Source organism: Simochromis diagramma, unplaced genomic scaffold (genome assembly GCF_900408965.1).
Source record: "Simochromis diagramma unplaced genomic scaffold, fSimDia1.1 OVJJ01000293.1, whole genome shotgun sequence".
Lineage (NCBI taxonomy): Eukaryota > Metazoa > Chordata > Actinopteri > Cichliformes > Cichlidae > Simochromis > Simochromis diagramma.
Genome location: NW_024386801.1, coordinates 23,428,284 through 23,439,147, shown reverse-complemented (window position 1 = coordinate 23,439,147; position 10,864 = coordinate 23,428,284). Strand labels below are relative to the sequence as shown.

Sequence of the window (10,864 nt, the reverse complement as noted above, 5' to 3'; positions counted from 1 at the left end):
CTTTGTCACTTCACTAATTGAGCCTTAATTCACCCAAAATGACGACATAATTAACTGTACAACAATGTCATTCACCCAGGATCTCTCCTCTTCACCCATTCCCTCTGTGGTCTCGTTAAGAGCCACGACTGAGCGACAGACAGGAAATCAGATCATAAAGGTGTCATCATGTCACCTCATCACTTCTGTTCCCATTTCAATTAACAGATCACTTCTGGTCTGTATTTTCAGGACAGATTTCCCAGCATGTGGTCCTGCGCTGCTCTTTGCTGGATGCTTGCTCAGACATTTGGCAGTGGAATTCAACACTTTATATTGGTTGTTGCGATACTTTAAAGTAAAATATCTTATCTATTTGCACCACAGTTTGAAACAATCACTAACACTTGTTTCACTTCCATGATATTTTCAGACTTCAACTATTCAACAACTTTCTCTATTTACATAGCAACCATATTGTCCTTATTTTGCCCCTAATCATATTCTGCAATAATTACTGTTGTTCTCTGGATAAAGGGAGTTAGCTGTTGTTCACACTTGTTTTCCCAAGAAAATTCTCCAAATGCTCCAAGTTAATCAGAATTTGGTTGGTATCCTCATCCTATGGTAGCTGGGATGGTTTCCAGATTATCTATCTACTTCACAATATAATATAATATAGTATAATATAATGTAATATAATAAAAAAAGTCTTTCTATACACATCAGTATCAAATCATACACTATGGTAGTAGTTTTTTTTTACCTGAGCCTTTTCCCTTTTGTTGACATATCTGTAGACAAAGACGTGTCTGACACTCTCTCACACTGCCTACAGGATTGTGTTGTACAGGGGACTGACAAATTAAAGAAATAACTAAAACGTTTTTCATCTTGTAAGTTTCAGATGTCATTGCGTAAGGGGCTTTGGCACATGATGTAGGACCCATTATTCTAAGTTTATTCATTTCAAGTTGTGCTAAATCAGGAGCGAGCGTAAATTTGTTTGTTTATTTAATCTTGTGCTTTTTGTTTTTAAAATGTTCTTCGTCGTTATTGTTCTATTAATGTAAAAATAAAATAAAATGTAAATTTTATTTCCTGATAAAGTTCGTTAACCAAATACATTGCTACGGAGAAGGATTAGAGCCACTGGGTGGGCACGTTTTTTTTTTTTCATCTGGAAATGAAAAAAAGACGTGCCCACTTTTCCCCCCAGTGGCCCCAATCCTCTTCCGTATGTTTATTACATCTTGTACAAAAGTAGTTTTATTTTAATGGGTTCCACTAGCACTGTTTTGCACTAGTCTGAGTACAAAACGGTACTCGAAGTGTTCTGTATTTCATTTTCCCAGCGGAACTCAAGCAGGCGGACCATAAATACACGGGCTGTTTTTAGGGGGACTCATAACAGCGTAGAACGCTATGTTGTCTCGTGTGTTAGAGGTATGTTTAGTCATTTAAATGTAGGTCTCTGGGAAATATAGAAAATGTGAAACCATAAGCGCCTTCGTCGACCACATTTCGTCTGTTAAACTTATCTAAGCGTTACTTTGTCGTGAAGCTCGCGTCTTTCCTGACCCCGCCACACCTCTGAGCCCGCAGGTTCACACTGAATAACTGCCTGTCATGTGTGTACCACACTGTGTTTGTGCAAGTTAACAGAGATTACCCACTGTAATCACTAATAATTTCAAACGAAGAGCTCTCGGTTTGTTGCAGTTCGTCCTGCGGCAGTGTGGAATAACTGTAACCCGTTCAAAGGTTGCGGTTTGATTTGACATTTCTAAGTGAGCACATTTTACTGAGCTGACTGCTAAAGGTCCTAAAAATAGTTCACATATTTGCAAAAGACTCTCCTTATGATGGTGAATGCAGTTGTCTGATGTCAGCATCGCACTTACGCAAGAATGAACCAAACAATAGAGAAGGACCTGTATGCTGTCCTGGGAGCAAACCCCTCAGACTCGGTTCAGCAGCTCAGACACAGGTACCAGCAGCTGGCCTTACAGGTAAATCCATTCTCTATTTGTTCCATCTGTCTATAGACCCATACTACCTATATGCATGCAAAAGCGGTCTACCCTCATGTATTTCTATTTTGTTGACCACATTGTGTGCCTTTTCCCTCATTTCAGTCCCTGGAGCTGACCAGATTCTTTTTTTTTTGGCCTAGGCAACTTAAAGCTAACCTGTGTATTTTTTAAGCATAAAAAGGCTCCTAACTCAGTGATGAACCAGTGTTATGTCTATACATAAACAATTTGGGAACAAATCCACTTTAGATGTTATCTTTACACACTTTGTTACTAGCAGCCAGTTCCTTTTGTTTGAAAACAGAAAAGTCGTCCTGTTTTGAGCCACCACGTCATACCATTTGGAAAGCATCTGATTATTGCATTGTCATCATGATAAGATTGTATGAAATGTGGCGTTTGTATTCATTCTCACCACTGCATTTACACCTGATAAGTAATGCAGTGGAAACGTATGCAGTTTTTTTCTAATAACATATCTTAAGAGGAGGTGGATAAGGGATCAGCCCCAGCACATGTGGAACTCCATGACTGTCATTTGTGCATGGAAGGATTTTGTTTGCATGAAGAGAAGCTAGCAATAAAATGCTGTCATCAGTTTTGTTAAATGGCGCACAGATATTTAGCTGGAGGATAGCTATTAGCGACAAGTGTGTAAAGCTATTAGAAAATTGTTGGCCAAGACTTTTAAGCCAACTGACCCACATTTGACTGCCTTAGGTGCCAAAAGGTGCCCAGATGAGACTGTGCTGTCTTAACTAATTTCTGTGTATTTCTCTGTTGCATCCATTAGAATGTATGTATCTAGTATCAATAATAAGCTGTAGCTCAGGTGGTAGAGCAGACATCGACCTATCACACGGTAGTTTGATTCGCAGCCCCTCCAGTTTGCATATCACAGTGTCTTTCAACTTGCAGGAGAGATAACCCAATGCATCCATGAGAGTGTGACTGTGTGTGAATGTTAGACAAGACACTTGGGCAGGAATAAAAGTGCTTTTAGTGCTCATAGTAGAAAAGCACTGTGTAAGTGCCAATCCCTTTGTTTTTTTTGGACAGCTGTCTGGGTCTTCTGAGCCCTCCAAATGTCAAATATTTGCAATAAGTTCATACATAGAAGATGAGGTGTCTGAATATACGTTTGTTTGTGTGTGCACAAATCTGCAGTACCACCCAGACCGTCTTGGAGGGGATTGTTCTTCTGAAGCAGAGTCTGGTGTGAAGAAGTTTCTAGAAGTTGACGCTGCATGGAGGGTCCTTAGTGACCAAACCACTAGGACACAATATGACTTGCAAAGAAGAGGTGGGACTTTAAATTGTGCTTCATTTACTTTATTTACTGATAAGATTTGTGATGGTTTTCTTTGACGGGAAAAAATGTTTAGTATTACTTATGTTGATGTAGTTTTATTTTTCACTGACAAAGACTGGCACAAAAACGTGAAAATGCATATCTTCTCTTTACATCTTGTGTTGTTGTTTGACCAAAAACACAGTTTTCCTATGTTTTTTTTTTTGTTTTTTTTTGTTTTTGTTTTTGTTTTTTTAAAGAAATATAAAACTTTAATCTTGAAAAATCAGACTTTTTTCCCCTGGTTTTCGCCCCAACTTTCCGAACTCAATCATCTTTTTTTTATAATTTGAACCTGAATGTTCAGCATGAATGCAGTATATCAGCGAAATGCTACAGCTCACCAGACATTATTAATAACCTGGGTTTATTTACCAGCAGCAGAGTACAGTGAATGCACAGTCCACCAAAATTTGCTCTAACCTCAGTCCTGGAGCAGAAAAGGAATCTCTTTCAGCAGGCTGGATATGTTTGACAAATATTATGGATGGAATAAAGTACCAGTACTTCAAAATATACAATATTTATACACAAGTACCAAATACGAATACTGTCATTTAAACATGCTGGCTCTGAAAGTAATGATGTATGAAGTAGGGCTGCCACGATTAGTCGACTAGTCACAATTACGTCGACTATCAAAATTGTCGACATGTCGTTTGAAGCTTTGTAAGATCCCAAAAGATGCAGGAATAAGTAGTAGGATTTCCGAGTGTAATAACGGACTGAAACAGAAGATGGCAGCACTGCATGTACAAGGATGCCAGCTGCCGTTAAACCACGAAGAAGAAGAAGCAGTGTCTGGTATCGTAGCTGTGTCCAAATTCAGGGGCCGCATCCTCCTGTGGCCGCATTTGTAGGCCGATTACGTTACAGCGACACCATGAAGACTGTCCAAATTCGAAGACTCCGACAAATGCGCCCTTCATTTCCCCAGATTTGAAGGATGGGTTGGGTGCATACTTCATGGCCCAACCTATCCCAGAATTCATAGCGCAGCCCAGCTCAGTTTCCAACAATGGCGGCAGCTAATTAGTTTTAATGTTACTCTTATTATTCTTTCTGGGTCACAAAATAAACGTTTAACATATTTTCAGGCGAGAATTTATCTGTGTAAACTTCAAATATCTGCTCAGTTTATCAAGACACCACATATTTTCAAAAGCGCTTCGACGTTTTCGGAGACGTCTGTTACCCACCAGCTCGATAGCCCGGGGCCAAGGTTCACTAGAGCCCGTGAGAACACCGGACTCCCGGCAAATCGTTTTCAAACCCACCGCCGTCTTTCGCTACTCAGGTTAAACATGATATATAAGTCACTTAGATAACTTAAAAATGTTATTGTTTGGCTTTTTTCAGTATTTTATTTGTTCCTGAGTAAATCGGTTTGGCTGAGATCAAAGTTATAGTTTTTACACAGCTGAATAAACATCAAGCAGACAACTGATTATCAGAAGTGTGAGATGCTCGAGAATTTACTCCGGTGTCCCGTTATATTTTAGATAGCAAGGAGCAGACGGCTGAGTTGATTAAACTCCACCGAAACAATCTGCAGATTTCATTAAAATTTAATAAACTGTCATCTTGCCTTTATTTTTAGTTAGCACATACCTTAAACATACCAGCTGTAAGCTAATGATAGTTATATAAGAGCAGATGCTGCTGGTGCAATAAGCTGTACGTTTTACGTCCAATGGATGCATGATCTGATTAGTCGACTAATCGCAGAAATAATCGGTGACTAGTCGACTATCAAAATAATCGTTTGTGGCAGCCCTAGTATGAAGTGTCCAGTGACATTGGGATTTATGGGTTGGCTGTAGCTCAGGACGTAGAACAGGTCATCTCCTAGTCAGTAGGTTGGTGCTTCTGTGTGTGGCTGCTCCAGCCTACAATCCAAATATCCCTGGGAATTAGACAAGTTGCTCTCTGATGCATCCATCAGACTGTTAATGTGTATGTTAGACAGAAAGCACGTCATACAAGTGGTAAACTGAATGGGTTTATGACACAAGGACCCAATGCACATAACGTTATGGGATGCCTGAATGTTTATGTATAATAGTTTTTGTCCTTTTGACAAGTTCAATTCAGTTTTATTTATATTGTGCCAAATCACAACAACAGTCACCTCAAGGCACTTTGTATTGTAGGGGGAAAGACCCTACAATAATACAGAAAGTCAGAGAAAACCCCAACAATCATATGAGCAAGCGCTTTGGAGGCACTGGGAAGGAAAAACTCCCTTTTAACAGGAAGAAACCTCCAGCAGAACCAGGCTCAGCGAGGGGCGGCCATCTAACACGACCAATTTGGGGTGAGAGAAGGAAGACAGGATAAAGACGCTGTGGATGAAGCTCTGGGCAGCTTTTCACCTGCCACACACAAGCTCACACCACACAGCTCCATCAAGTTCTCCACCTCTGCTCTGGGCCCCGGCAGCTACTCAAATAGGGAACCCATGATTAGACGTAATTTTCACTTAAGTGATTTTATTTTAAAATAAGTCGTATCAGTCTGGCTATAGCCTAGCCAAGGTGTTAACTTACTCACGTGGTGAGTATGGATTCACTGCCATCTGCAGTCACTGTGTGGCAAAGGTTTGTTAAAAATAAAATATCCATAGATGGTTTCAAAACTGTAAGAAATAAGATATTTGTTTACCTCTGGTGTGTTTTATGCATATGTTCCTGAAAGCACTCGTCTCTCCTCATTCTTTATCCTATTTTAAATTCGGACTAGTATAGCAGCAATTATTCTTCACACAGTGTTACGCTAATTAAAAGCTAATCAAAGTTTAGCACTAATTATGCATGGTTCAGAGTCATTATCACTGTCAAACTGCATAACTTGATAATGACTGTTTTCTCAGTGAATTGTAAAAACAAAGAAAAAGTAAGTGTGAACATCTATCTTTTCACCCGTCTGTCCATCCTTCCATTATCAGTATGCCACTCAGTTCATTTATCCACCCTACAGTCATTTGCACTATTGTAGTCTTTACTATCTGTCTATCCCAATGCACTTGACTTGTAAAAACCCTATATAAGATGTTATCTGAATGAATTCAACTTTTCTGGGGGGGTTAAGTAGGAAAAGAGACTGTAAAGTTCAGAATGATTTACATTTTTAGTACATTTTGATTTACATTTTGAGAGCAGACTCTGACATAATAACTTTAACAGCAAATGTTAAATAATATTGCTTGTTTTTTCTAGAACTGCAGCTACTAATAATGATTGTCACTTCTGCAGCATGGACACTGAAACAGGATTGGCCAATAGATTCTACAGTCTATGTGGATGACATGACCTGGGATGATGGTAATGACACATTATGTACACTAAACATTCCCCCGGAAACCATATTTAGAGTGGCAGGTGCAAGTAAAGCTCTTTGAGTGCTCATGTAGCGTAGAAATGCTCTATACAAAAATCAGTCCATTTAAAGTAAATTATGTGTTTACCTTTATGAACCACCATAGTGCAAAAATACTATCTTATGCCTGTGAAACTGTGTCATCTTTGGCCTTTTTTAACTAGATTCTACTAAAGAAACTGGAAAGAAAATAATGTTTTGTTTTCTTTTTTTACAAGCTGCTGGTAACAAAGTGCCTAAAGCTACAATTTAAAATTAAGTTTTTGCTAAATTGTTTGTTGTCTGTATCGACACAAGGCGGTCTCATCACTTGAGTTGGGTGGGTTTTTTTTTTTGACTTATTCATAGATTAGTGGTAAATGACAACTGTTACACCCCAGTTAAAAACAAAGTATTATCTGGGGTGGGGGTAATTATTAACTGCCACAAAGTCGACGTCGTTAAAACACTGTTTATTTCACAATTCCAAACGAACCAATTAGGCCCAAATAAAACACAGGGAAGCTCTGTGTCGCGTAAGGGGGCAACGATACACAAAATTCACGGTTCAGTTCGATACTTTGGTGTCACGGTTTGATATTTTTTCGATACAAAAAAATGTTCATGCCTTTTTAATTTGTCATTTATTAAAATTATAAATATATATTTTAACTCAAAAGTACAGTTTTTAAATTTAATGTTGCTGAAACAACAAAATAATAAAAAAAATAAATCTATCTGATCGAGAAATCACTCATCTTTGGAAAAGAGAGAAATGGCTCTTTCCAAAATAAAAGCTATACTATACGCTTCTTCTGGGCTATATTCTCAGCAGCATATTAAACATATCAGGTCCCCATAAGGAGAATCATGTGCTAACGGCTGTCTAAATGACTCGGGTAAAGTTTGTAGCATGCGTGCTTGTTGTTTTTGTCTGCTTCCACTTGTCTTTGCACTAGGATGATGTCGGCGTAAATGTGCAGCCATATTTGTTGTGTTCCCACTAGTGCTGTCAGCGTTAATCTTGTTCAAATAATGTTAACGCCATAACGCGGTAAATCTCCGTTAACGAGTTACCGCGGATCGCCCCGTGCGTGGGGCTGGACGGCGTCAACACGTTAACGAGCTAACTGCGCTAACACACTAGTTCCCACTAATGTAATTGAGCATTACTGTTTTACTTTTGTCCATGACGCGCTTACCTTCAGGGTCATGCTTCACACGAAAACCAAAATGGTTCCAAACGCCACATTTGAATGAGGGTGGGGGAGGTTCAATTTGCCATGTTGCAACGAGCTTAGCTTCTGTCTTGCTAGCTTGCGCTGTGCTCAGTGGATCTGCGCTCGACAGTGCAGCCTAAGCGAAGTAGTCGAACGCAGATCCACTGAGCGCTCAACACAGACAGCATCGTCAGAAGAAAAGTTGATAAAATAAATTAAAAATTTTGTATTGTTCGATACATATGCGTACCGAACCGAAAGCACTGTATCGAACAGTTCAATATCGATACGAGTATTGTTGCACCCCTAGTGTCAGGGTCTCCAAGGCCAAAACGACAAACAGAACAGCCCAGTCTAGCTAAAAAACAAAGTAAGACCACTCTATCTATAAGAAAACAAAATACAATGGCTGTGCTCCACGTCTTGCCACAAAACATGAGAAAAATGGTTGAAACAAAATGGCAGAAAACCCCTCCGTGCTTTCACTGTGGTTCACAATTGTCTCTGTAAAGGGACACCTTTACTCACAAATATTAAAAACCAATGTTACACCAAGTTTCATAAATTGACACAGCTACAACCTGCTGCCCAAACCACTGCAGCTCACAGCCCAGGGAAAAGGGAAGGAAAGAAGGCGCGGCATTTTGAGATACAGTGGCTGACGAGCTGCAAAACATCTCAGCTGCTGCTTATGAGGCAGACCTGGAGCATAGGAGGAGCAAAAGCTCTCTCACATGGGGAGAGCCCCTAGAGGTCAGCGACTGTAACAACAACAAAGTTCCCTGAAAATAATTAGCTACAATAAGTGGACTAAAAATGTCCAAATGAAAACTTTGAATGACCTACAGAAAGGACTCTTACTTAATACCACTTTAAAAAATTACAAGAACTCAGGCTCAGCACTATTTTTGTTTTCTCGATTTTTATTTACCATTTCATGCTGTCTGTATATTTTCACGAGTACTGTCCCAGATGTACTTGGTTACAGCTGGTAAATTTCTTCCATCTCTAATTTTGAAAGTATGTTCTTTCAGATCAGGGTCTATATACACACTCCTGTCGCTGTGGAGGAGTATTCAGTGTCACTGAGGAGGAACTGGAGGAGGAGCCACAGAGGAAACGGCAAGATGAAGGTGAAAAGGAAACGGAGGAAGGACGGCACAAAGGAGCAATTGTCTGCTGTGATACCTGTTCTCTCAGTGTGTATGTGACGTGGTCAACTGATGAAAAAGCTCAAAAATGTCAGTAATATTAATACTTTTTTTTTATAATTTCCAACTCTGACTCTGAGCCTTTCTTATAATCATTAGTATTGGCATTTTCCTTTCAAGTGTGCACCAGTCAATTATATGATCAATACTGGCTTAAAGCTGAGACTCTCAGCTCTTAAATGTATTGCATTGTCCACAAACCTTTATTTTGGAATCCCCTGTTTTCGGTATCTCAAATGTAATTGGAGAAATCGACACTAAACAATATTATACAATACTACAATATTATAGCAAGGACCACAACAGTCCGAGCAGGCAGATCTTGAAGAAAGAACTCCCTTTTAACAGGAAGAGACCTCTGACAAAAGCAGGTTCAGGGTGAGTGATGGAAAGAGATGAGATAAGAAAACTCACTGGTTCTTACCTTGTGGAGAAAATATTTTCTCTTAAAGTTTTCTCTTCAGGGTAGACTTTGATAAAACTATGCCTACTCCAACAGCAGGGGTGTCAAACATGCGGCCCGGGATCCAGAATCGACCCAGCAAAGACTTCAATCTGGAGCACTGGATAGCTTTGGAAAATGTGAAAGGGGGCATGGATTTTGAATTTTAACTGTATTTCCATACAGTTGAAAATCTATGGAAAATGTAATTCCATTGTGTTCTTGATAGCCAGCTTTTCCTGGTTATTATGACCTCTCTCACAGCCATTCATGCTACAACAAAGTAGTTATGAAACAGATAAACAATTAAAGAAAAAACCCTGGTTTCTGTTTTGTTTTGTTGTTGTTGTTTGTTGTGGTGATGTATATATGTATTGCCTTAAACAGTATTTGGATTCCAAAAATGCAAGATGGAAAGATCATCTGAAATATTGTGCAGTATACAGTTGTATTTTATTTAATTGTGCCGTTTCACTGCAACGTTTTCACCCTTCAGCTGTAAAAACCTGATGGGACATTGTCATCCATCCCTGGTGGCGAGGTGGGCGGTATGACCAACCAAGTTTGTGAATGCAGTAACCCGAGAACAAGATTATGTAGGATTTTTTTTTTTTTAAATTGTTACCATTAGGTGCATACTAAAAATCTTGGATGAGTTTGAAACGAACTCGAACTCAAGGACAGAGGTTTTCTAACGATTGTGTGAATGCTATAACTCAAGAAGGAAATCACCATAGGTCACAGATGTCAAACTCCAGGCCTCGAGGGCCGGTGTCCTGCAGGTTTTAGATGTGTCTGTGATCCAACACAGCTGATTGAAATGGCTAAATTACCTCCTCAACATGTCTTGAAGTTCTCCAGAGGCCTGGCAATGAACTAATCATTTGATTCAGGTGTTTTGACCTGGGGTGATATCTAAAACCTGCAGGACACCGGCCCTCGCGGCCTGGAGTTTGACACCCCTGCCATAGGTGCATCTGCTGGGAGGCTGAGGGGGAGCACTTGTGGCTGCCTTTATTTAAAAAAAGAATATCTTAAAGTATTTGATGGATTATTCCAAAATTTCATAGCATCATTATAAATTCTCAAATTTTCTACAATGAAAGTTTTTTATACAAATGTGCCAGAGTTTCTTTGAGTTATTGGGTTCAACAGAACCTAAAACCCTAGGCAGAGATAATTGGTGCGATGGCAGTGATTATCAGTAATATTATTGTTGGTTATCCAGGCTTTCTTGGTCCTGCTTTGTCACACTTCCAATAAAGGAG

The 10,864-nt window shown here is 39.5% G+C and overlaps 1 protein-coding gene across 8 annotated transcripts; it reads left to right on the top strand.

The window, feature by feature from the left end:
• The first annotated feature begins 1,254 nt into the window (after positions 1 to 1,254).
• Positions 1,255 to 10,180, top strand: dnajc24 (DnaJ (Hsp40) homolog, subfamily C, member 24). Of its 8 annotated transcripts, none has more exons than XM_040026649.1 (7): positions 1,432 to 1,610; positions 1,702 to 1,766; positions 1,885 to 1,991; positions 3,183 to 3,318; positions 6,621 to 6,689; positions 8,978 to 9,184; positions 9,654 to 10,180. In XM_040026649.1, exons 3-7 carry the CDS (start codon positions 1,890 to 1,892, stop codon positions 9,764 to 9,766), a joined length of 627 nt encoding a protein of 208 aa, XP_039882583.1. In that variant the 5' UTR covers positions 1,432 to 1,610; positions 1,702 to 1,766; positions 1,885 to 1,889; the 3' UTR covers positions 9,767 to 10,180. The 8 variants fall into 8 exon arrangements, with proteins under 8 accessions (XP_039882585.1, XP_039882583.1, XP_039882582.1 ...); XM_040026648.1 differs by having other exon boundaries at positions 1,702 to 1,769; positions 1,888 to 1,991; XM_040026647.1 differs by having other exon boundaries at positions 1,702 to 1,801; positions 1,888 to 1,991.
• The last annotated feature ends 684 nt before the right edge of the window (positions 10,181 to 10,864 follow it).

Excerpts from the sequence above, each read along its gene's own strand:
- dnajc24 (XM_040026651.1), top strand. The coding sequence starts at position 1,890 with ATGAACCAAACAATAGAGAAGGACCTGTATGCTGTCCTGGGAGCAAAC. Across the intron at positions 1,992-3,182 it reads ACCAGCAGCTGGCCTTACAG|TACCACCCAGACCGTCTTGG; the intron begins GTAAATCCATTC and ends ACAAATCTGCAG. Across the intron at positions 9,185-9,653 it reads TGATGAAAAAGCTCAAAAAT|CAGGGGTGTCAAACATGCGG; the intron begins GTCAGTAATATT and ends CTACTCCAACAG.